Genomic DNA, 27,180 nt, shown 5'->3' on the forward strand with positions numbered 1-27,180 from the left:
TTTTAGCAATTTGTTGTTTCTCTGCCACAAGTACTTTGGTGTAAAATAAACTTGTGATTCCCCCCGCCCCCCAAATATTGTATGTGGAATTGAAATTTTTTTTTTTTAAAGAAGTGAATCTGGCAGTCCAAAACATTTAGTAACAATTTAAAAATAAAAGCCAAAGAGAGAGTTTTAATATTCTCCCCCAACTACACTATAGAGAAAGACCAAATAGCAGAGTGAGATGTAGTTGGGGGAAAATGTTAAAAAGAACCAAAAATGAATTTTTTAATATGTTCAAAAATAACAGAGACAAAAAAGAGTATACCAGCTAATAAAAACAACCAACCAACCAACCAACCAACCAACCAACCAACCAACCAACCAACCAACCAACCAACCAACCAACCAACCAACCAACCGATAATACAAAGAAATCAGAAAAAGCCTGATAGCATAGGTACATCATACCAAATGTAATGAAAAGACATACTTTTATGAGCAACAAGTCGTTTCATCAGATGCATGAAATGGGACATCAAGATTTATCTTGGTAGAATTAGAGCACTGGGGAGGGGGTCCTCAGTGAGAATCAAGAATGTGGTTTCATAATCTCTTTAATGTATCATTTTATTATGTTTCATATGGTAGTGTCTGTCCCACATGAAAAACAATTATATGCATACTAAAACATGACAGTCCAAGAAATATTCATAAGCATAGGATGTTTTTTTTCTGAATAATAATATATGGAGAAGGTTTGACTCATATTAAACTGTATGAATCATGGGTTTTACTCTAATTCTCTAGTTTCTCATATGGTTATTGAAGAAGTCAGCTGTATACAAAACCACCTAGAGATTGAAAAGACATGTCGTGAAAGTGCAGAAGCTTTGGCTACTAAGGTAAGAAACAATTTTATATTTTACATTTTCTGTTCAGAAGTCACAGTCTTAAGTTAATCAGTTTGTCAGGACAGATTCACACAGTCGGATTCACCCTTCTTGGTCACTGTACACTAGACAAACTATGAGATTTACTTCAGAAAATCAGACTACAGTTCTGTTCAGAGTTATTTTGGAGTTACAGTCAGTAAACATTTGTGCATTAGAATAGAATTATAATAGAATTGGAATAGAATAGAATTCTTTATTGGCCCAGTGTGATTGGACATACAAGAAATTTGTCTTGGTGCATATGCTCTCAGCGTACATAAAAGAAAAGATACATTAAATCAGGAATCATAAGGTACACTTAATGATAGTCATAGGGTATGACTAAGCAATCAAATCACATTAGTAACCAGTCAATATAAATTGTAAAGATACAAACAACAAAGTTACAGTTATCCAGTCATAAGTGGGAGGAGATGGGTGATAGGAACGATGAGAAGATTAATAGTAGTGCAGACTTAATAAATTGTTTGACAGTGTTGAGAGAATTATTTATTTAGCAGAGTGATGGCGTTCGAGAAAAAACTGTTCTTTTTGTCTAAATGTTCTGGTGTGTACTGCTCTATAGCATCGTTTTGAGGGTAGGAGTTGAAATAGTTTATGTCCAAGATATGAGGAATCTGTAAATATTTTTACACTCCTTTTTTTGACTCGTGCAGTGTACAGGTCCTCAATGGAAGGCAGGTTGGGGAAGGGGAAACGCCAGTTCCCCGCTGTTTGGGGGTGCCGATTCAGTTTCAGCACTGTTAAGAGAAAATATAAACAAGGTTATCAGATTTTGCCAATTTCAAAAGGAATGGGAATTAAAGAGTGAGAATTTGCAAAGAGGGGGATTTTTAAAGGGGACTTTTTATTTAAAGAAGAGATGGGTGAGGAAGAAGAAGAAGAGTAAAATTAAAATGAAAAATAAAAAGAAGCGATATAAAAAGATGGGAGAGGCAGATATTATATATAGACAAGGAAAAGGGCTTTTTGAAAATGATTGATTGTATTTAGAATATTTTATAATAGTTTATAATAGTTTTTAAAATTTTAGTAGTTATTTTATGATTCATTTAGCAGTAGTAGATTAATGAATTTTGATAAAATTTATAAGTAAATGAAATATATTAAGGTGACTTAAGTAGGTTTAATTTAGACTTCGAAGGTTTATTCAATTTGGACTAGTGTGTTAAATGGGATTTACAGATTTGAAAATCAAAGTATTTGTTTTTATTGCTTAATTTTAATTTATAAAGAGGGGTTTGATGAAATGGCATAATAATAAGTTTATGAATTTAAATGTTTGTATTTGTTTGTTTTTTAAATTGATAAAGTATAAGTATATCATTTTTATACTGAGAAAATTAGATATAAGGGTTTTTAGTCTGTTTTGAGATTTTCACTAAGAGGGAAGAAGGCACTACGGCTTTGATATTAAGATTATATGATGTGAAAGATATTGATTTTACCAATAGCTTAAGGAATATTAATTATGGACTTAATTAGACATTAATGGAAATTTATCTGGTTGACAAAATTAGAAAGAATGGGTGTGTGATGATAACTGAAATTAAATCTAAGATCTGCCCACATTTCGCCAACACTCTGCGGCCTGCACTGGCTGCCGATCAGTTTCCGGTCACAATTCAAAGTGTTGGTTATGACCTATAAAGCCCTATATGGCATTGGACCAGAATATCTCTGAGACCGCCTTCTGCCGCATGAATCCCAGCGACTGGTTAGGTCCCACAGAGTTGGCCTTCTCCGGGTCCCGTCGACCAGACAATGTCGGCTGGCGGGACCCAGGGGAAGAGCCTTCTCTGTGGCGGCCCCGGCCCTCTGGAATTAATTCCCTCCAGAGATTCGAATAGCCCCCACCCTACTTGCCTCGACTGAATCATTCCTCTGTAGAACTGTATCAGCAGCTCCTTGTGCAATTTCAGCTTTCTGAATTGGTGCAGAAAAAAACATTTTTTTGTTGTACTTTTTTGATGATGGTTTTGATGTTTGGAATCCATTTTAGATCTTGAGATATGGAAGAAACTAGAAATTTGAAGGTCTCAATTGTTGATACTTTGTTGTGTAGTATTGTAAGAGGTGGTAGTATAGCAGAGTTTCTCCTAAGTCAACCACATTTCTATGGTTTTGAGTGTGTGCAGATCCCAGTTGTTCCTTTATTTACTCTATGGGACAAAATATTGTCCCTATTGTCCCATTGAACATGCAGAACTATCCAGTATATTTTTACTTTTTCAGTATTGTTGGTTATACTCTTAGAGTTAGTGCATGATAAAATCCCTTTGTGGAGAATAGTTTATTATGTGTTAGGAGTTACATGTTAGAAAGAAGCAGCTCTAAAATATGATGTTCATATCTGGGGACTGGAGAGAAATATAAGAACAATAGAAAAATGTTATTTTACAAATGTGCATATGTACCATATTTTTGGAATACAAGATGCACCGGAGTATAAGACACACCTTAGTTTTGGGGAAGGAAAATAGGGGGGGGGGGGGGATCTGCCTACCAGGTATTCTGGATAGTCTGGTCAGCTTCAGCACATTAGGGCTTTTAAAAAACTTTATTCGGAGAAAGTAACAATGAAAGAGCTTGCAAGCCAGTAAGAGCTGGGAACATCATTAGCACCTGGAAAGAAACATTTGGAGCAAGTAGAACAATGGAAAAAAATCCTGCAAATACTTAGGGCTTGGAAACATTCTTCACAGAGAGTAATAATGAAAGAGCTTGAGTGTATATATGTATGATGTTATTCCCCTTGTCTTCTCACTCTTTTTCTCTTTCCTCTTTTTTTCTATGAATTTCTATGCATAAATAATTATGTAATTTTATGCACTTTGTAAATGTTGTACTGTTGTATTGTTTATACCCTTTTTTAATGTAAATAACTAATAAAGTATTTTTTTTAAAAAAAGAAAGAGCTTGCAAGCCTGTAAGAGCTGGGAACATTGTTAGCACTTGGTTAGGACTGGAAAGAAACATTTGGAGAAAGTAGAGAATGAACCCCCCCCCCCCCTACAAAGACAGGGTTTGGAAAACATTATTTGCAGAGAGTAACAATGAAAGAGCTTGCAAGGGGGTAAGAGCTGGGAACATTGTTATCACCTGGTTAGGACTGGAAAGAAACTTATTCGGAGAAAGTTAGAGCAATTTTAAAAAATCTGCAAAGACTTAGGGCTTAGAAATTATTCTTTGTAGAGAGTAACAACAATGAAAGAACCTGCAAGGTAAGAGCTGGGAAGATTGTTAGCACCTAGTTAGGGCTGGGGGAAAAAAGATTCAGGAAAAAAATCTACATTCAAAGTATAAGACTTACCTGAACTTTAAGCCTCTTTTAGGGAAGAAAAAGGTGCGTCTTATACTCCAAAAATACTGTATTCATAAATATGTTCATAAATATATTCATATTTATATTCTTTGACACCTTCCTCCCAAATATATTTTATGCATCTGGGTTAACAGATAAACAAGATTAGAAATATACCAAGTGTCTGTCACATAAAAGAATATATAAAAGAATAATGAGCTTTTCAGGGTCTGAATCAAATGGAAAAGTCAGGCAGAGTATTACATTTCAGGTGATTGTTTATGAAAGCAAACTATGGAGCAAGCAAAAGGTGACCTGCGCTGCTCTGTTGATTGCATCTAGGTTGATGAATTTGCCAAGTATATAATTTTCTATATTCCATCTCATCAGAAGTGCATTATTATTATTAAAGAATGTTTTTATCTCTTTGGTGGGTTTTTTAGTTGTGAAAAACACACACCAACCACTTCATCATCAGCAAATAGATTGAAGCAATTTTGAACCAAATTTCATTAGCAATGTTGGCTGGTTCATGACTCTGTGTCTCTCTCGCTCCCTCTCCCTCCCTCACTCTCTCCCCCCCCCCTCTGTGTGTGTGTGTGTGTGTATACACATTTTTGAATTTTCTCCCTACTTCAGATAGAGCAGAAATTCCACAGTAATATTTTTTTTAAATGTAGATGCATTAATAGTGTACTTTGTATAGATATTTACTTGATTATTTGCATAATGATACTATATAAGGATGTATAAATAGAAAACTTATCAGTAGGAACATGAATGCATGGATTTTTCTTTCTTTCCATTCCATTACACACAGTAAAATAAGACAGTGGCACAATCCTGTTTAGCTGGTGTAATAACGATCAGTCTGTGTCTGTGTATCTGCATGTATAATAATAATAATAAATAACTATATTAATAGATTATTGGATAGCATGCACCAATATGCACCAATCAAATCACTAAATAAATATATACATCAATACATAATTGGACAGCATGTACCAATCTACTGCTTTAGTCCTGATGAGTGAGAATTTAAAAATAGATAAACACTTTTATTTGTATCTAAATTAAGCCCCACTTCAGCTCTGCTAAATTGCACCAGTATCCAGTAGGTCTCTTGAAGCAATATGTTTCTTACATCCTCAAAATGATTATGATAATTCATATGTTTTGAAAAGAGAAGAGTAATATTTTTACTTTAGGATCTTCTCTTGATCATTGATTATTATGAGCCGGGGTGGTGCAGGAGGTATAGTACTGTACTGCAGACCACTGAAGCTGACTGTAGATCTGTAGGCCAGCAGTTCAAATCTCATCACTGGCTCTGTTAAAATGTGCTATTGCTAACATGTTGTAAGCCGCCCTGAGTCTAAGGAGAAGGGCAGCATAAAAATCAATCAATCAATCAAACAAAAAAACAAATAAATAAATAAATTTCTTAGAGGTAGACGTTTCTGCCATGGTTCTGCCTTGTGTAATGCAAAATTATTCATGGAAAGGGACTGATATACAGTGGCACTTCTACTTACGAACTTAATTCATTCCGTGACCAGGTTCGTAAGTAGAAAAGTTTGTAAGTACTGTAGAAGCAATTTTTCCCATAGGAATCAATGTAAAAGCAAATAATGCGTGCAAACCCATTAGGAAAATCCAAACTTTAAGGCATAAAAAAAAGCGGCGGGCGGACAAAGTTAAGGCTAATGGAGTGGAGATGGACAGCAAGGGGAAGCGACCAATGTAGATCCTAAAGAAGGCTAACGTTGCCCGAAATCGCCTCCAAAATCACCCCTCCAGATGCTTCCTATGCCACCCCAAATCGCCTCCAAAATCACCCCTCCAAAAGCTTCCTATGCCACCCCAAATCTCTTCCAAAGTGTTCCAAAATCACCTCTCCTTTCAAAATGCCTCGATTCTCATTGCTGCCTTTCTTCAATCCATTTGCCTTCGTTGGGACCTTGATTTGGGGTGGCATAGTAAGCGTTTGCCTCATTTTTCCTTGCTGCCTTTTTTCAGTCTATTTACCTTCGTTAGGACCTCGATTTGGGGTGAATTTGGGAGCAATTTGGGGTGGCATAGGAAGCTTTTGGAGGGGTGATTTTGGAGGCGATTTGGGGTGGCATAGGAAGCATCTGGAGGGGTGATTTTGGCAGCGAGCTGGGGCGACTGCGGGGAGCGGAGGAAGCAGAAGGCTAGAGGGGAAAGTGGCAGGGATATGGGGTGGCTGCGGAGAGATCCTCCGACGCATGCCGTTTTAGCTGCTGCTTCCAGCAGCAGCAGCTGAGAGAGAAGCGAGGGTTCGAAGGTAGAAAATGGTTTGTGAGTAGAGACAAAAAAAATCTTGAACACACGGTTCGTATCTCAAAAAGTTCATAGGTAGAGGCTTTCGTAAGTAGAGGTACCGCTGTTTTATTTTTGTATGTCATTCCAATTACTGACTTTCCTACCAAGTTGCAAGATCATTAGACATGCTTATATAGATTGCAGTAGTTCCTTTTGCAGCTTCTGCTCTCTCAGCTACACTGATCTAAAGGTTAGGCAAATTAGTGTATAATGGAACCATTGCATTCTGATGGTATCAAATGCTGATAGGCAAGATTTTGGATTGAGCATTCTCAGTTTCTATTTTTTCATTTTTCATATTTAACTTTGTGTATATATAATAGTACAAGTTAGGAATAATCAAAGCTACCCTGAAACAATAACCTTTCATTTATGGAACTGGATATTCAAGAACAGAAATGAAAGATGCAAGGGATTGGGAGAGTATAGAAGTAAGTATTGCTGTTTTATTGTGCTCTTCTCAGAATGGATTCTTTTTTGCATCTCAGTCTTTTTCAACTTGCCTTGTTTTTTAAAAACTATTCAAATAATAAAATTTATACCTGTTTTAATTAGAACAATAAACTGTATTTGAAGCAAGAATTTGGCAAGATTTAAAATGGCACAGAATTAATATCTAACCTTAAGGCCTACTCTTACTTTGAAAAACTTGATGTCTGCATTTCTTACCTGCATTTTAAAAATGTTTATTTCATATCCAACAACAGCATAGTTCTTGTTGAAAAAGAATGCTGGTATTTATGTTCACCTACATATTTGATTTTGTAGTGAGCTGTGGCCAATGTGCTTCCAATTTTTGAACCAAGAGGAGCTGTCAGTTAATTTTTCATTGGGATATTTTTCTCCCTGCAAAGCAGCCATAGGCTCATTTACTTCATATGCTTGTTAACATAGCTTGGAAAATTAATAGTTTAAAAGTATGACTGGGTTTCTGAATGATATTCCCAGAGTTTGAAATCTATTACTGTATGAAAAACTATTTATACTTAGGTATAAATAAGTAGCTATTGAATAGGAATCAGAGCAAAAAAGGTTATTTTTTTAAACGCACATAGGCTTCAGTTTGAGAATGTTTTGGAGGGAAAATACTGATTGCTGATTGGCTGGACTCTCTGGCAGCTCACTACAAAAGGGCTGACTGTCAGACAGAGCTTTTGCCAAATAAAGAGCTGTTGTTTTGGAGCCGGTTCTGTCTGCCTCTTCCATTTACCCTATCTAACATTGGCGACAAAGGTGGGATTGGAAGGCAGAGAGGCCAGAAAAGAGCTGACAAACTCGCAATCCAGCCCAGGACAGTAAGTCTTCGACAAACAGTCTTTCTAAAGAACCAACTCAGCCAACATGATGATGCACACCTTGCCGGCTCACTTCAACCCAGCATAGGAGCACTGGGAGACTTACATGACTCGCTTTGAATGCTTCATGTAGGCAAACGACCTCCTTGGGCAATCGGACAACTGCAAATAAGCATCTTCCAGAGCTACTGCGGCACAGACCTGTTCGAGATGGCCCAGGCACTTGCCGAACCAACGCCGGTCCAGACAGTCACCTGGTTCTCCCTGCAACAATGCTCAAGATGATTATGCTCCAAAACCCTCCAAATTTGTGTGGCAGCACACCTTCAATTTGTGGAACCAGAAGGAGGGGGAGTGCATTAATGAATACATTGTCAGCACTGCTATTCAGGCTGCCCATGTGTAGTGCTCACTCAATCTAGATGGATGCTTCGGCTGACCTAGTCCTTATCCAGTCCAACTCTGAACGAGTGAGGGTGGTTTTTGAAAAACCACCCTCACTCTTCAGATTGGACTGGATAAGGACAGGGCAGCCGAAGCATCCACTAGATTGAGTGAGGCACTACCAAGCAGCCTGAAAAGCATGCAACAGATGGTTGGTGTGCATCACAAGAATTTGACGCAAGACTTTTCACCTGACAGCAATGACGAAGTTTGCCACCTTTCAATTTAAAAATCGTGAAGTGATAAATGAACCCAATGTCAGACTTCCACCATGTGCTAGGTGTGGAGGGCACCATCACTGCACCAACTGCCAGTACTTCCAGAGCATCTGTCAGATTAGATCAGATTATGTGTTAACTTCTAGAAGATAAATGTGGTGTGTGTGCAGAACACCTATCCCCTTTCCCTCATGAAAGACTTGCTGAACCACTTGTCCAAAGGCAACCAAAGGACCAGTTAGGTCCCACAGAGTGGATCTTCTCCGGGTCCCGTCAACTAAGCAATGTCGCCTGGCGGGACCCAGGGGAAGAGCCTTCTCTGTGGCGGCCCAGGCCCTCTGGAACCAACTCCCCCCAGAGATTAGAACTGCCCCCACCCTCCTTGCCTTTCGTAAACAACTTAAAACCCACCTCTGCCGCCAGGCATGGGGGAATTGAGATCCTCTTTCCCCCTAGGCCTTTACAATTCTATGCATGGTATGTATGTATGTATGTTTGGTTTTTATATTAATTGATTTTTAATCATCAATACCAAATTACTATTGTACACTGTTTTATTGTCGCTGTTAGCCGCCCCGAGTCTCTGGAGAGGGGCGGCATACAAATCCAATAAATAAATAAATAAATAAATAAATATTTACCAAGTTTGATTTGAGAGAAGCATATTATCACATCCGAATCAAAGAGGGGGATGAATGGAATACTGACTTCAATTACCTGCTGGCAAGCTTCCAATTCATGGTGACGCCTTTTGGACTGCAGGGAGCCCCAAGAGTTTTCATGCAATACATCAATGGGGTGCTCCACCCCCACTTGTACAAGGGTGTGCTTGTCTATTTAGATAATATTCTTATCTTTAGTAAGACCCTGGAAGAGCATGTGAAGCTGGTGCAACAAGTCTTGAAAAAGCCCCTAGCCACCAAATTATATGCAAAACTTTCCAAATGTGAGTTTCATACGACTTCACTGGGCTATTTGGGATACCGTATCTCCAAGGATGGGTTTGAGATGGACCCGAGGAAAATGAGAGTACTTGATTGGCAGCCTCCGCGTACTTGAAAGCACTTGCAAAACTTCCTGAGTTTCACGAACTTCTATAGGCAGTTCAACCTGGCCTTCACTGAAGTAGTCCTGTCACTGATGGAGCTGCTAAAAACAGGCCTGATGCCCATCAAGCCAAAGACAAAACAGCCAATTGGCTGGATGATGGATTGCAAGAAAGCCTTCAAAAGATTGAAGTGGCTCTTTGCCCAGGAACCTATCCTACAGCACCCTGATTCTGAATGACAATTCATCATTCAGACTGGTGCTAGTGATGTGGCTGTGGTGGTGGTGCTGTTGCAAAAGAATGAAGAAGGCAGTGCGGTTGCCATGCGCTTACAGCTCAAAAAAACTGACAGCGACCCAGAGGAGGTGGGCCACCTGGGAGGAGGAAACCATTGCCATTCATTGGGCACTGCTAAACTGGAGGCAATTCCTAGAAGGGGCCAAGACACCTTTCAAGGTATGGACAGACCATAAGAACCTCGAGGCTTTGAAGCCCCTTAGGAAACTTTCACCCAAGCAAGTGTGATGGACGCAGTACTTTAGGGGGTTTAAATTTGAACTGAAGCACATCCCTGTAGGGAAGAACCTATTGGCTGACTCATTGTCCAGAAAATATATCCTATTGAGATTTCCCAGCAAAAAACTAGTGAAGGCACTTAAAAGAATGTTTTGTAGTTGCCTATGCTTCCTCCTGGAATTCACCCCTCTCAACTTGCACAGACATCAGGTCTCGTAAAGATGATGGATCAAGTATACACCCAAAACAATGCTGAGGGTCCTGTCTGGATTCTTGCCACGGTCACAGAGATCACCAGTCCTTGCTCTTACCGAGCAGAGCTCAAGGACGGTAGAAGCTGGAGGTGACATGTTGACCAACTCTGAGACTGACTCAGCTGCTCCGCTCTTAGGATACCAGAACTAATTTCTGAGCCAATGCCTAACCAACACAAGCAACCACTTGCTCTTAACAGAGAGAACTCAAACCAACCAACTCCAGAAGACTTACCTAATGATGCTCATGCCGGGGCGAGCTTCGAGTGAACTAGTCCTCAAAGCTCCAGCCATGCCCTGGGGTGAAATACAGGAACTTACATTGTTTTAGGCCAGGAGCAACAGAAGCTCATCCAACCTGACTGCTCACCCAGCTCCAAGTGAGCTGTTCAAGTCTGAAAGACCAACTAAATACCCTACCTATCTGCATGACTATGTCACATGTTGGGTTAGCCCAACCCCAGAGGGGAAGGGTGTTACATTCTCATAAGCACATAGGCTTCAGTCAGGTCCTCTATTCTGGAGGGAAAATACTGACTTTTGATTGGCTAGACCCATGATGGCAAACCTATGGCATGTGTGCCACAGGTGGCATGGGAAGCCATATTGGAGGGAATGTGAGCCATTGTCTTATGTCACCTCCAGCTGATTTTCGGCTTTGGGAAAGGCCATTTCACCCTCCAAACACTTCAGGGAAGCTTCCTGAAACCCTGGAGTGCAAAAAAAAAAATAGCACAATGGGCAAAACAGAAGTATGTTTTCCTGAAATTCCGGTTTGCCTGTTTGGGCATTTTTTTCACCTATTAGGCTACAGAAAGGCTTGTGCACATGCACCAGGGGCGGTGCAGGGGAGTACACATCTGTGTAGGGTGGAGGGAAGGGTGTGGGCATGTGGACATATGCTAACACACACACACACACACACACACACCTTTTGGCACATGAAAAAAGGTTCGCCATCACTGGGCTAGACTATCTGGCAACTCCCTATAAAAGGGCTAGCTGTCAGAGAGAGCTTTTGCTGGGTTGTAAATAGTTGCCAAATAAGGAACTGTTGTTTTGAGGCCACTAACAGCAGTGTTATTCCAAATTTACAAACTTGGAATACTTTCTTCTTATGAATAGCGTTTCTATTGACAAGACATGATGAAAAAAAATATTACTCTGAGTCACCAAGGTAATTAGAAATTGGGCTGTTATTTGTAATCCTAGGAGAGGGGCGGCATACAAATCCAGTAAGTAAGTAAGTAAGTAAGTAAGTAAGTAAGTAAGTAAGTAAGTAAGTAAGTAAGTAAGTAAGTAAGTATGCAAGTAAGTAAGTAAGTAAGTAAGTAAGTAAGTAAGTAAGTAAGTAAGTAAGTAAGTATATAAGTATATAAGTAAATAAATAAATACATCATAAGGTTTTCTCCTTTTCTTTTATCTTCCTTTTTGATTTTATAATTTATTTTCGTACCCCTTTCTATATTTGAAGCAAAGAGCAAAAATATTTAGATTGAATTATCTGTTGTACCACCTCAGCAAAAGGATGAGAAAGTAGCTTGCTATGTGCAGCAGTAATTTAATCCAATAAAGTATACAACTCACCAAACAAACTTGATGATCATGTATCATTGGATTCAATTAAATATGTATAACTAAAAGCACTGGCCTACATTCAAAAGTTTCCATCTGAGCTTAAACCTTAGAGCATAAAGTTTAGAACTCTATGAATTAATTCCTTCTAGAAAGCCACAGTATATTAATGGATGATTAAAGTCAGTGTGTATTTCTACAGAAGGGGAGAGCTGTCGTGTACTTACTGGACCTTCAGAAATGCTTGAATTCTGGAAAGAGGCTAGAGTTCCCAGTTAATAGCAATATCATGCCCTTCTTTCCCATATCCTTACAAGTAGCAGCTAACAAGATATCCTAAAGGGTGGGGGGAAAGGTTGATCTTATGAACCCATTTCACTTGCAACTTAAACTGTAGAGTTATAAAATTTTATAAAGTTTCAAGTTAGTTCAAATCATTTCTCAGAAGCCATGATTTATAATTATGGCGGTTCTGCAACTTGAATGAAGCCCTCAAACTTTCTATTAAAGTTTTGAATTATCACGTTTAACATGGTAGCAAAAAATATTAAATAAAAAGTTATATAATTAAGATTACATTATTGGTAATTTAATTCAGTTTATATTTAAATTAAATAAATAATATTGTAATTTTTTAAACAGCCTCACCCTCATTGGGGAATCTTGCTCCTTAGGTGCAGCACAATAACCAGGTAGAACCTTAGCCTCAAAAATTGCTGATATCTGCTCTATTACATTGAAATTGATATCTCAAGAAATACCAGTCTTACTATATTTATATGACCCTTTGTTCTATTCTCTTTTGCTACTCATGCATCACTCAGTATAGACAGCATTACAATATAACCACAAAACAAAATAGGTCAGAGAAATAAATTATATTAAATACTAAATGAAAGCCTTCTTAAATAAAGAGGTTTTATAGATAACAATTATTAACATGTCAGGCTGGAAAGATAAAGAATTCCCTAATTTAAGTGTGGCTAATGAAAAATCCATTAATTTTGCTCTCTTCAGCCAAACCCATTGGCAACTTTACAGGCATCTGACATGTTTATTTTTCCTTCAAAAAGAAAAAAAAAATTAAGGAATTCATAGCAACAGAATATGTGGTTGACATTTTGTAGCTAAACAAAGAGAACAAGACTCTGAAAAGAATCAGCATGTTGTATATGGCAAAACTTGGGCCAGACATCATTACTGAAGAAATTAACATTGATGATGGGGAATCTTGTACCGACACAGAAGTTAGCCCTGCAGCCTGTGACTCAATGGAGTGCCAGCAGGTAATAAAAGGTGAGTGCTTTTCTGAAGATTAAGTGGGTTTGCTTCTTCAAAAAGTGAACATGAAGATCCAGTTTCATTGTAATAGATACTGTTTCCTAATCTAACAGTTTCCAAATGTGTTGGATTTCAACCCCACTAATCCCTCATTAGAATGGCCAGATGCTCTGCTCTCTAGGAATAATGGCAAGTAAATTCCAATTCAGCTGAAAGCCACCAGAAAGCTAAGGCTATTACACTGTGAGAAGTGTACTGGGCATGTATCTTATTACACTATTTATATGTATTGTAGCCGGCACTTATCAAGTGCACTTCTTTTCCTCATTGTAATGTCCAAAAACATCATGAGAGATGTTGAAGTTGCCTTTTGTTGTTCAGTAGCCTCCTTGTCCAATAGTTAGGTTCAGTTCTTAGTTAAATTCAAATGTATAGTAAGTACTTGCTAATTTATGACAGAATTTATCTCACTCCCTTCTAAAAGTAATAGGTCTTACCAGTAGGACAGCAGAAGTTCAGATGCATTGTTTTGGACTGGCTGACAAGTGTTTCAATCACTCTTTAACTCAGGAGGGGGAAAGTTAAACCATTGGAATTTGATTAAATAGCATAGAATAATCTTTTGCAATTCAGTTGTAGGCTTAAATCAAGCCAATTTACTGATTTAAATCAAATCTTGTCTGTAGACTTATAGTTTCAGACTCATAGTTTCAGATTTTCAGACTAGACTTTCAATCCTGGGCCTAGAAAGTTTAGAACTAAGACGCCTTAAACAAGATCTAAGTATTGCCCACAAGATCATATGCTGCAACGTCCTGCCTGTCGGCGACTACTTCAGCTTCAACCACAACAACACAAGAGCACACAACAGATTTAAACTTAATATTAACCGCTCCAAACTTGACTGTAAAAAATATGACTTCAGTAACCGAGTTGTCGAAGCGTGGAACTCATTACCCAAACCCCCAACACTTTACCCTTAGATTATCTACGGCTGACCTATCCAGATTCCTAAGAGGTCAGTAAGGGGCGAGTACAAGTGCACTAGAGTGCCTTCCGTCCCCTGTCCTATTGCTCTCCTATATCTCCCATACCTTTCTTCTATTCCTATATCTCTTCTTCTATTCTTTCATTGATATGTTCTATTACTATATCTTCTTTTCTATTATTTCTTAGATATATTTTACTATGAGTATCTCCTCTATAACAGAGGTCCCCAACCGCCGGTCCGCGGACCGGGACCGGGCCGTTGGGGTTTTCCAGCCGGTCCGCGGCGTCGGAGACCCAAAGCCCATCCTGCGTGGAGGGAGACGGAGCCAAGCGGGGCCACCCGGAGACCTTTTCCCGTCTTCTTCTCCTCACTCGCTCCCCTCATAACCAGCAGCCCCGCTCGCGGGGGGATGCCCGTTCGTAGCTACGCCAGCCCGCCAAGCGTCGAGGGGGCTTCTGAGGCTGAAGGGAAGAGCCGGAATGCCCTTCCCGCGTTTAGATTGCTTGCCGTTGGGGGAAACGGAGGAGGCGGCGGCGGCGGTGGGGCGCGATCGCCTAGTTTCTGGAGCGAGGAGAAAAGAACCGCCGCCTCCTCCGTTTCCCCCAACGGCAAGCAATCTAAACCCGGGAAGGGCATTCCGGCGCTTCCCTTCAGCCTCAGAAGCCCCCTCGACGCTGGAGGGATGGTTATGAGGGGAGCGAATGAGGAGAAGAAGACGTCCCACTCATCGCTCCTGAGGGAACGGGCGAGGGCGTCGGAGACCCAAAGCCCATCCTGCGTGGAGGGAGACGGAGCCAAGCGGGGCCACCCGGAGACCTTTTCCCGTCTTCTTCTCCTCGCTCGCTCCCCTCATAACCAGCAGCCCCGCTCACGGGGGGATGCCCGTTCGTAGCTACGCCAGCCCGCCAAGCGTCGAGGGGGCTTCTGAGGCTGAAGGGAAGAGCCGGAATGCCCTTCCCGCGTTTAGATTGCTTGCCGTTGGGGGAAACGGAGGAGGCGGCGGTGGGGCGCGATCGCCTAGTTTCTGGAGCGAGGAGAAAACAACCGCCGCCTCCTCCGTTTCCCCCAATCTAAACGCGGGAAGGGCATTCCGGCTCTTCCCTTCAGCCTCAGAAGCCCCCTCGACACTTGGCGGGCTGGTAGCTACGAACGGGCATCCCCCCGCGAGCAGGGCGGCTGGTTATGAGGGGAGCGAGCGAGGAGAAGAAGACGGGAAAAGGTCTCCGGGTGGCCCCGCTTGGCTCCGTCTCCCTCCACACAGGATGGGCTTTGGGTCTCCGACGCCCTCGCCCGTTCCCTCAGGAGCGATGAGTGGGACGTCTTCTTCTCCTCGCTCGCTCCCCTCATAACCATCCCTCCAGCGTCGAGGGGGCTTCTGAGGCTGAAGGGAAGCGCCGGAATGCCCTTCCCGCGTTTAGATTGCTTGCCGTTGGGGGAAACGGAGGAGGCGGCGGCGGTGGGGCGCGATCGCCAAGTTTCTGGAGCGAGGAGAAAAGAACCGCTCGAGCTTGAAAAATAAAGAAGGGGGGTTATGGTTGGCGCTCGCTGATTTTATTATTATTATTGTTTGGTGGCTGAGTCTATTGAAGCCTCCCTTGAATGGAAGAGATGGGGAGAAAGAATCCAGCCTTTTCCCATCTACGGGGTTATGTTTTTGTGTGTGCGTGTGTGCGCCCGCGCGCGCCCCGGGCAGCCAAAGAGCCTCTGTTGTTAAACTCTCCCGAGAGCGGAGAGCCTCTTGCAGCAGCTGCCACAGCCACCGGCTTCGGCGCCGCTCGTCCCGCTCATCGCCCGTATCCAGCAGATAGGCTTTGAGTTTTTGGCTGGGGGGGGAGAAGTAGGACCTTCCTAAGTCCCCCCCCCAGTCAAAATCACAAAGCCAGGCAGCCCCCAGCTGCCAAAGGAGCCTCCTCATTCTCCCCGCCCTGTGGAGAAGTGTGGAGGGCTGCGTCACTAAGCTCCACCCCTCCATAACCCCACCCCCATATGACCAAAGCCCCCCCCCCCACCGGGCCGTAGAAAACTCGTCTAACTTAAAGCCGGTCCCTGGTGCTAAAAAGGTTGGGGACCTCTGCTCTATAACCTTCATCATGTACAGTGGTACCTCGAGATACGAGTTTAATTCGTTCCGGACCTGGGCTCTTAAGTCGAGCAGCTCTTATCTCGAACGACTTTTCCCCATAGGAATTAATGTAAATAATTTTAATTGGTTCCAGCCCTAAAAAAACTCACAAAGTTAGTCTAAATTATGCAGAAAGACATGTTTTTAATGAAGAAATGTACATGTACATATAAATGAATAATGAAGTTTCTTTCACTTAACTTGTAAACTTTCTTAAACTTTTAAATTTACATATGTTCAACTTCTCTGCCACCCAATCCTGTAGGACAGAGGTCCCCAACCCTTTTTGCACCAGGGACTGGCTTTAAGCGATCAAGAGAGGAATGGGTGAATGAATGGACGGAGGGTGGGAAGGAAGGAAGGAAAGAGGGAAGGGACAGGAACAGAGGAAGGAAGGAAGGAAACTTATGAAAGGGGAGAGTAAGAGAGGAATGAGTGAAGGGAGGGAGGGAGGGAAGAAGGTGGGAAGGAGAAAGAAAAGAAGAAATAGAGGAAGGGAAGGTAAAAGAGAGAAAGAAAAAGAGCAAGAAAGAAAGCTGCAAGCACCCCCCCGAGCCCCCCAGGCCGGCTGCAACCTTTTAAAACACGCGCGCCGCTTCGCAGCTGTCTCCTGAAGCCGAACGCGGAAGTTAGCGTTTGGCTTCAGGAGACAGCTCCTTGGCGCTTGTATCTCGAATTTGGGCTTGTAAGTAGAACAAAAATATCTCTCCCCTCCCAGCTCTTATCTCGAGTTGCTCTTAAGTAGAGCAGCTCTTATGTCGGGGTTCCACTGTATTTTACTATGTGTATATAGATATATACCCACTAAAACCCTCATTGTGTATTGGGAAAAAATAAATAAATAAATAAAATAAATAAATAAATAAATTCTATACTGCTTTTGCAGGCCAGTCTTCCATAAAATGGAGATTATGATAATTAAACAATATATTTAATGAACAAACTCATATACAGTTTATCGCATACTGAATTAAAGATTTAGATTTATTGGATTTATATGCCGCCCCTCTCTGAAAACTCGGGGCGGCTCACAACAAGATAAAAACAATACATAATAACAAATCCAATACCCACCAATCCAATTACAATTTTAAGCTAAAAACAACCCCAGAATATTAAAGCACGCATACAATCAATCTAACACCAAAACAACATGGGCAAGGGGGAGATGTTAAACTATGTATTGGCCTCTATTCAGAAACTCTAGGAAAACTCACACCCACTTCCTTTTCTTTATCTTTTTCTGCTATAAAATTGATGTTTATGAACAGTTTCTGGTAATTCTGATTATACTTTGAAACTAGTCCAGTTGTTTTAAAGTTGTCATTTTAAAATTACTTCCCCCCCCCCCCTTCGATTGAATGGCATGGTTTGGAGTGGGGGAAGGAATTACTTTGATTTTTATTTTTTATCCTAACTGAATATTGTTTAGGATTATGTGAACTGGGAGTGTTTAAATCTTAATTACATTAAAATATAGAACTTGAATATTCTGTAGTGCTGAATGGCACACAAGTGGTTTACTTTTACTTAATTTTGAATGCTAAGCTTTCTAGGTAGTGATTTCTTGTTATGGTTTCTGGCTCTATTATTTAGAATGATAACATAGGAAAAGTAGAAAATGAGATGACAGCTTTATGGCAAAACTGCTGAATAAGCCAATGATTTTCCATTTATTTATTTATTAGTTTGTTTGTTTTTTTGTTTGTTTCTTTATTTATTTGTTTGTTTGTTTGTTTATTTGTTTCTTTCTTTGTTTCTTTGTTTGTTTATTTGTTTATTTATTTATTTATTCATTCATTCATTCATTCATTCATTCATTCATTCATTCATTCATTTATTAGATTTGTATGCCGCCCCTCTCTGTAGACTTAAACAAGAAGCTTTCTCTAAAACTTGTATAGATAACTTGTATAGCTCAGTTGAGAAGCTTCCCTTTCAGAGTTGAAAACCCCTACAATGAACCTCCTCAAACTCAGATTAAAGGGCCAGTTAACCATTACTTGTTTGTGAGAACATTGACATGTGAAACTTCTGCCTGCTTAATAATTCAAGAAATAGTGAATGCCTTTGCTCTTCAGCTTTTCTACATTTACCCTGTTCCTTTTTGTCTTAAAATGAAAAATGAACGGCCACTGCTGTTCTTGAAAATGAAGATCTGCGAGATCAAATTATCTCACTTCAAGAGGAGAAGAAGACTGCTGTCATTGAGCTAGAAAACCTGAAGGACACATTTGTAGAAGGAATAGCAGAAGTAAGTATTTTAGCCAGGGGGCTGAGAACTACTGTACATACAGGCAGCCTTCAACTTATGACCACAACTAGGGCTTTTCCATTGTAAGCTAATGAGGTTGTAAAGTGAGTCATCATGTGACCCGATATGATTTTATGACTATTTTTAATGTGGTCATTAATCCATTTTCCTTAATTGGCATTTTTTTTGTCAGAAAATGTCTAGGAAGTTTAAAAATCATAGTCACATGACCGCAAAAGACTGCAACTGGCTGTAAATAGGGTTGATATTCCTGGAGGGGTCGGTAATATGGTAAATGATTTAGCTTTATTAGATAAATGGTCAAAGCAATAGAAACTGCAGTTTAATGCACTTGGGGAAAAGGAATCCTCAATCTGAGTATTGCATTGGCAGTTCTGTGTTAGCAAAAACTTCAGAAGAGAAGGATTTAGGTGTAGTGATTTCTGACAGTCTCAAAATGGGTGAGCAGTGTGGTCGGGCAGTAGGAAAAGCAAGTAGGATGATTGGCTGCATAGCTAGAGGTATAACAAGCAGGAAGAGGGAGATTGTGATCCCCTTATATAGAGCGCTGGTGAGACCACGTTTGGAATACTGTGTTCAGTTCTGAAGACCTCACCTACAAAAAGATATTGACAAAATTGAACGGGTCCAAAGACGGGCTACAAGAATGGTGGAAGGTCTTAAGCATAAAGCGTATCAGGAAAGACTTAATGAACTCAATCTGTATAGTCTGGAGGACAGAAGGAAAAGGGGGGACATGATCGAAACATTTAAATATGTTAAAGGGTTAAATAAGGTCCAGGAGGGAAGTGTTTTTAATAGGAAAGTGAACACAAGAACAAGGGGACACCATCTGAAGTTAGTTGGGAGAAAGATCAAAAGCAACATGAGAAAATATTATTTCACTGAAAGAGGGGTAGATCCTTGGAACAAACTTCCAGCAGACGTGGTTGGTCAATCCACAGTAACTGAATTTAAACATGCCTGGGATAAACATATATCCATTGTAAGATGAAATACAGGAAATAGTATAAGGGCAGACTAGATGGACCATGAGGTCTTTTTCTGCCGTCAGTCTTCTATGTTTCTATGTTTCTATGTTTCTAAATGCAAGCTGGATGCCAGGTGCTTGTGATTATGTGACTAAACGGGTGATGTGATGTTTGTAAGTGCGAGGACAGGTTCTAAATCCTTTTTCCAAGGTCATTGTAAACTTTGAAACATTGTTAAATGAACCTTTATAAGTTGAGGACTACCTATGCATGTGTGTTGCTACCTGGTTGCTTGTTATTTATTTATTAATCACATTTATTTAGGCGCCCATCTCATGAAAAGTGACCCACTATATAAGTGAATAGATTATTCCGTTGCTGAGATTGGAAGCGATGGTTTTTATGGTAGATATTATGCTAATCAAGGCTAAAGTAAGAATTTTAAACTATAATAATATCCTGTCCCTTTGTAAGCTGTCTTGCTAGCTAAATCTTAATGCTTCATAAGCAAGGGGTTTCTCTGCATGAGCTGCAAAGTATTTAATTGCTACCTCTCAAGGCAGGTTCCATTTAATATAGCATTTAAAGCATTCTAGCTGTTTTAATACCATTTGGCTATAACATTGACCAAAGATATTAGGAAGTAATAGGGAAAGGTTGCTTCAGATTGCTTCTTTAGCTGGAAATCCTGCAGTTGTTTGCAACTTGGTACAGAAACTGATACTAAGAATATTGGTACATTCCCTGGTTACTGTTATTCACTTAAAACCGATAATTAAATTGGAAACTTGATATATTTAAAGCAAAACTTCTTGCAGTGTTCATAGCATCATTGTTAGTGTTTACGCTTTTCTGATAATCTCATTATTTGGCTCATCTATTTTTCAGATAAATAAACTAAAGGAACAAAATGCCATCCTAGCATCTGAAGTTCACAAACATCACAAGGTTTTGGAAAAATGTAATCGAAGTACGTATGTATGTTTCTCTAGCACTCTTAATAGTAATATTTTAATAGGTAATGTTGCTGCACTGATGAGTAGACAGATGGACAGATAGATAATTGATGTAACAGAGATCCATAGCAGGGACAGATCTCTGAATCTTCTGCACAGATTCTACTAGCCAGAGATATCTTAGGCTTTTAATGGAAATTCTATCAATATGTGTACCTGTGAATAATTAATAATATTTAGATGTATTTATTACAGATTTCCTTTTATCTGATCTTAGAAGCTAAGAGAAGACCACTTATCAGTTTTTGATCCAGTTGATAAGAACTTGTAGATTTAAGTTTCAAACAAGGATTAGAGTACAATAAATTATTGTCAGATTCTTGCAGATATTGTAATAAGAATTGTACCTATAAAACTGACTGATCATCCTTACATTATAAAGAATGTATAACAGGTTGATCAGAATCAGCCAGAAAATCCAGGCAAGTTCTCATCAGATTTAGCTAACCTTTACTAGAAGATGAAAATTGCACACTTAAATTTTCTGCTTTCTTATGAATGCCAAAGGAAAAAAAATGCACTTTCATATGTTTAAAATTGTTAACTTGGTACATAGTTCCCTCTAAGCAGAGCAGTGAGCAATCGCTCACTTAAAAATCATCATCAACTCAGAGTTTTCCAAACCTGCCCAGAAGCCGAGAGGGAAAGAGTGAGAGGGAAGGAGAGAGAGAGGAAGAGAGGAAGAGAGAGAAACAGATAGAAAAAAGAGAGGAAGGAAAAGAGAAAGAAAAAGAATGGGAGTAAGGAAGAGAGAAAGAAAATCAAAATCTACTTTGAAACTAGCTCAACTATTTAAGTGGCATTTTGATATTGATAGAGTTGCCCTATTATGAGCTCACTGTTATAGACACACAGTACAGTATTTTATTTTGAAATTCTCTGAGGCAAAACAGGGTGGGTTTTTTGTTTGTTTGTTTGTTTGTTTGTTTGTTTGTTTATTTATTTATTTATTTATTCTGTGCCGCCCAGTCCCAAAGGAACTGCCGCTCAGACATTATACTTTTCCGCCCACCCCCCCAAAAAATTAGAGAGAACACTGACTTGGTATAGTAAACTGGGGCAGGGACATGCTTTGAGATAAAAGCTGTTCTTTGTTGGAGGTGTGTAATAGTCACTATCCAAAAAGCACTGCCTCTCTTTGCAATTCTACCCATCCTCGATCAATCTTATCAGTATAGCACTCAATTTAATAATGTGTATGTTCACACAATACACTTAGCCATACTTTTTATAACTGTAGGAGCACAAGTTCCAGGATTTATGCAATACAACAGACTTTAAACTAATTAGTTGACATGATTTTGCACACATGGCTAGACTAAAAAGTAATTTCTTTAAGAATGGTTCAAAATTACAGTAGCCTTAATAAAAGTGATTTATGGCATTTCCCTGAATTTAGTACTGTCACACCATTCCCAGGGTCATATTACACAATTCAGGCACTTTGGAAACAAATTCGCATTTATGATCAGTTGTAGCATCCTGCAGTCACATGGTTGTGACTTGTGACCTTCCTAGCCAGGTTCTGACAAACAGTGCCAACCAGGAAAACAAATTAGTTTAATGTTGTGCAATTTTGTTAATAACCACAGGATATGTTTTTAAACTACCACAATAAGAATAGCTGTAAAATTGAATTTGGTCATGTGATGACTTGCTAACCATAGCATCTCTTAGTGACTGAAAAATCAGTCCCAATGGTGGCTGTAAGTTGAAGATTACCTGTACTGGATAATCACAAGATATTATCAAACCGATGAAGGCTGGTGTACATTTATACAAGCAACCAACAATAAGGGCAGAAATGTAAAGAGCTTAGAGTCTTAATGAATAATAATATATTATTAATAATAATATAGCCTATGATCAATAGAAACCAAGGTCCAGGAGGATTTGTATTGCTGACCAGTGTATATGTTTTTGTCCCCACTCCTGACATTCCAATCATTTCTAGTTGTGAATTTAGCATTGGGGAATAATGGCAAGATTATTTTTTCCCATACCTGTTATAAATCTTTGGCAACAATGCAATTGATTTAGATAGAACTGTATCTGAGGAACTCTTGACTACATACTTATATATTTAGGTATACTTCTAAAATGAACTGTATTATTGCATTATTTGTGTGGCAAGATAGTATAAAATAGAATAAAGTCAAAATGTATAAAAGTTGGATTGAAGAAAGGCAGCAAGGAGAAATGAGGCAAACACTTACTATGCCACCCAAATCGAGGTCCTAACAAAGGCAAATGTAGTGAAGAAAGGCAACAAGGAGAAACGATGTAAACACTTACTATGCCACCCCAAATCAAGGTCCTAACAAAGGCAAATGGAGTGAAGAAAGGCAGCAGGGAGAAATGAGGCATTTTGAAAGGAGAGGTGATTTTGGAAGACTTTGGAAGTGATTTGGGGCAGTGCAGGAAGCTTTTGGAGGGGTGATTTTGGGAGCGATTGGGGCGGCATAGGAAGCTTTTGGAGGGGTGATTTTGGGAGCGATTTGGGGCGGCGTAGGAAGCTTTTGGAGGGTGATTTTGACAGCGAGATGGGGCAAAGAAAGCAGTAGGCTAGGGGGATTTTGGCAGCGGGATGGGGTGGCTGCGGGGAGCAGAGGAAGTGGAGGGCTAGAGGGGAAAGTGGCAAGGAAATGGGGCAGATCTGGCATTCCCCGCCTCTGGACTGCAGGTGCAAGCAAAAGGAGGCGGGGAATCCTGGCAGGGCGGCAAGCAAATGGGAAATCCCGGCGGTAGCAGTCATAAGGCAGGGGAATCCCTGCGGCAATAAGAGAGTGCAAGCGCAGTAAGAGAACCCACACACCTGGGCTCTGGTTCATGAGGTGAAAATGGTTCTTAAGAAGAGGCAAACAAATCTTAAACATCGGGTTCATATCTCGAAAAGTTCATATGAAGAGGTGTTCATAAGACGAGGTATCACTGTATCTGTTATTAGATGTCTCTGACATCACTGGACCAAGCCATCAAACTTCTGTCTAATTTGCCATAAAATGTAAAGTGTTTTTCACTTTACCTTAAAGAAACTTATTTCTCCAGTCATTTTTCAACATTATTTTTAGTCTTGCTTTTTAACCTTGAAGGGAGCAGTTTGCTGGCAGTCAAAGATTATCCCTCCTTAGTTTAGCAGAGCTAATTCCCCTGTAGTACACCTCCCATTCCACCTTAGTACCTATGTCTAGTTACATATATAATTAATTACAACATTTCAAACACTGAGGTAGAAAAGAAGAAAATATCTTCCTTGCAGCCATATTGCTACACTTTAAATAATCTTGCTTCATGGCATGTTTCATGGTTGTGTTTTGTTTCACCGCTGCTGCTGCAACTGCTCTTCCTCCTTCTCCCTCTCCTTTTCTTTCCACATAGTGTCTGTACTAGCAGTAGATGAGTATGAAGAACTCCAAGTCAACTTTGAGCTGGAAAAAAACTTACGGAAGAGAGCAGAAAACTTTGCTCAAGAGGTATGGAAGTTAATAGCTTTTTCTGATCAGAGAATGGGCCATAGCAAGGGTTTTTTTAAATGCTGTAAAGGAACAATGCTTTTTTTTCAATTCCAGCTCTTTTCTCTTTAATTCTCTGTTTTATAAATGGGTACTTTATACAGGCTATGTAACAGTACAAAGATGGATTTAATAATAAGTTAATAAAAATCACGCTGCGAAGTTCTCTTCAGGTGAAAACTCTTCAGTTCTGCAGTAAATGGGTGTTTATTGTTTACTTGGGGAGTTTCTATCTATATTTGACCTTGTCCATATTTCTCTGACATTTTGGTGGAGATATTTTAACAATATATCCAGTGTATAATATCCAGCTTCTTGTGCTGATTGCCAATGTTTTAATGTCAAATGTATTGTCTGCCCATGTGTGAGCCTTCCTTTTAGATTGACAGGGCTCATATCAGAATTGCATATATTGTCCTATATATTGTATTACATTGAGATTGACTCTCCTATCCATATTTTAACTTTTGTTCTTCTCCATGAGATGGTTTTTTAAAATCATTAATCAGTGTACATTATCAAAAAGACTGCTATGCAGGCAAATAAGTTTCATATTCCTTCACTTGATCATTAATTATGTACAATAATTTATTCATAAATTGAAATACCAGTGTTTATTGTGTCACAATGTAGTTTACAATACTCTAATAATCTATATAATATTAAAGTCATGATAGAGAGCCTGGGCTGCATCCTTTTGTACTTCCTGTTTCTCTAAGGACCTAGAAAGGCTATTTTATTCTTTTGAAAGATTTAGTTTTCTCAGGATTCAGGTGGAATGTGTTCAAGGGGAATCAGTTTCAAAGAGGGTTTATTCTATAGATTACATCATTAAGAAAAAAAATCAGCAATGTTGACATAATCATTTGCTTCTAGAGTGCATTGAACTTGAATAATTCATCATCTGATTTGAACATTTAGAATCCCTCCAGTATTTCATTATTCCTGTAAATTATTTGGAAAATAAATATCCAGTGGAAAACTTCTCATGAATTCAATCAAACTTCTCAAACTCACAAGGAGTTTTCTTTTGCTGATAAAATGGGCTTCCTTCCCTGGACACAACGCTGAGGAACGCAACAGAATTACAAGTCCCAGGTAGGACACAGGTCTAGCAGTGGGGTTCAATTTGGAGGTGACAGGTGAGGTGAGAGAGCTTCTCAGCTTGCCCGATGCATAAGCCTTGGAGGAAAGCATTGCCTAGTCCCTTCAAGCGAGCAGGCTTAGGATGAGTCCCGTGCGCTGAAAGTTAATCGCGACCTCTTTTTCAGCTGCAGCAAAAAATCTGGAATCAAAAGAAGGGGGGTGACGAGAGGTCTGTGAGCGAGGGTTGGCAGTGAGGCCAGCTAGAGTGAAGGGGGGGGGGGGGGTTAGGAGCTGTGTATCCTCCCAGCGGGAGTTGGGAAAGGTTTGAATGTAGCCACGTGTGGCTCTGCAGTTGAGGGGCGAGGGAGCAAGACACATGGGCTAACAGCATGGCTTTCGCCCATCTGCTTCTGGGCATGGCCGCTGCTTGGCTAATTCGGAAACTGCCCAGCATACCCAGCTGTCGTCTTTCCAGCTTCGGCAGGAAAATAAGCTGACCAGAGCCCTTTCTTCCTTCTCCCATTGCCAGGAAAAGAGAGGGAGGGAGGGAGGGAGGGAGGGAGAGAGAGAGAGAGAGAGAGAGAGAGAGAGAAAGAGAGAAAGAAAGAAAGAAAGAAAGAAAGAAAGAATATTGGAAAGAAGCGAAGTGGTTGGCCATGGAGTTGCTGACTTCGGGAAGCGTTTCCTTAAGCCTAAAATAATGACAGGCATGAAATCTGAGACTGGAAGTGGAAAGGAGAAGACAGGAAGAATTTACTTCCTTTCTTATAATTTTATTCAATTTTTCTCTGTGTATGTAACAAGAAAAATTCCATAAGTATGATGTAAATAATAGAGTTAGTTTTAAACTATAGTAACTATCTTCAACTTGGTTACTTACAGTGCCCTCTTCATTATAGGTTCCTTAGTAAATACCTGGCAGACACTGTGTTTAAAATCCCTATAGTGAACATTTGCACGCAGAAAGGTCAAATGCTGTTATCTGCTTTTTGTAATTGTAAAGAAAAATGCTTATAATTCAAGACAGCCATGACCTTCTAGTATAGGAATTTTGCTCCTTTCATAAGATGATTGCATGCTATTGATTCATATATATCAGTGCAATGTATTAATAATAAGCTCCACAAAAACTCTTCATTTAGATGCATTAATGCTTTTTAGGTTTCTTTGTAATAGCTGGTCTATTAATATGTAATATCTTTCTAAATGGACTGAAAAAATTGCACTTACAGAAAGGTTCTTATGTGTAGGCTAATCTATATTGAGAAAAAAATGAAAAACACCTGATACACAGTATAACCATAATTAATGTAACATTCCATAGTTTCAACTGTCATATGCAGGAATTGATAAGGTTAGAGTATGAGTATATTTATCGTTAGAAACTTGAATCTATCAACTGCCATCATAATGGGAAATTTAACTTATCAGAGAAAAAGGCAAAGGTGGATTTCGGCAGCAAAGTAATCTAATATTTTTAACTATTTTCAGGGAAACTGATGTAATATGTTATCTGTTTCACTTGTCCTGTAGCCTCTTCTAATTCAGATAGGATAAGTTATATTGTAAAGTTGCTGATGATAACTAGCTTATGACTTCCAATAACTGCCCTTGATTTTCCATCTGGTTCAAGAAAAGGAGACTTTATTTTTTTCTAATTATTAAGCCATTAGTAAACACTGATCAGCTTATTTTTTGCCATTTGCCATAGGTTTTAAACTTAGAGCAATAATGAAATTGGGACTCCCTGATAAATCTGTTAGTGACTGGTGATTGATTAGCCACAGTACATGATCACTAATATTTTAGCAATAAAAGAAAACTTCTTTCAACTTCCTCCAATCTTGTTATTTATTTATTTATTTTTGTTAAGCATGTATAACTGATCTAAATATCAACATGTTTATTAATACATGTAATGGATACAAATAAATGGGGACGATAGGCACGGTGGTGCACTTATGCACTCCCCTTACAAACCTCTG

At 39.6% G+C, this 27,180-nt stretch overlaps 1 protein-coding gene across 6 annotated transcripts in view; it reads left to right on the plus strand.

Annotated features, from left to right (window-relative positions):
- The window catches only part of SHTN1 (shootin 1), a 115,921-nt gene that overhangs the window by 32,301 nt on the left and 56,440 nt on the right, over positions 1 to 27,180 (plus strand). For all 6 annotated transcript variants that reach the window (XM_070752635.1, XM_070752632.1, XM_070752634.1 and 3 more), the window contains 5 exons: positions 793 to 887; positions 13,069 to 13,237; positions 18,492 to 18,589; positions 20,470 to 20,551; positions 23,976 to 24,070. In XM_070752635.1, the coding sequence (XP_070608736.1) occupies positions 793 to 887; positions 13,069 to 13,237; positions 18,492 to 18,589; positions 20,470 to 20,551; positions 23,976 to 24,070 (539 nt within the window). The remainder of the gene's footprint in view (positions 1 to 792; positions 888 to 13,068; positions 13,238 to 18,491; positions 18,590 to 20,469; positions 20,552 to 23,975; positions 24,071 to 27,180) is intronic.

This window comes from Erythrolamprus reginae, chromosome 5, assembly GCF_031021105.1.
Source record: "Erythrolamprus reginae isolate rEryReg1 chromosome 5, rEryReg1.hap1, whole genome shotgun sequence".
In the NCBI taxonomy this organism is placed as follows: Eukaryota; Metazoa; Chordata; class Lepidosauria; order Squamata; family Dipsadidae; genus Erythrolamprus; species Erythrolamprus reginae.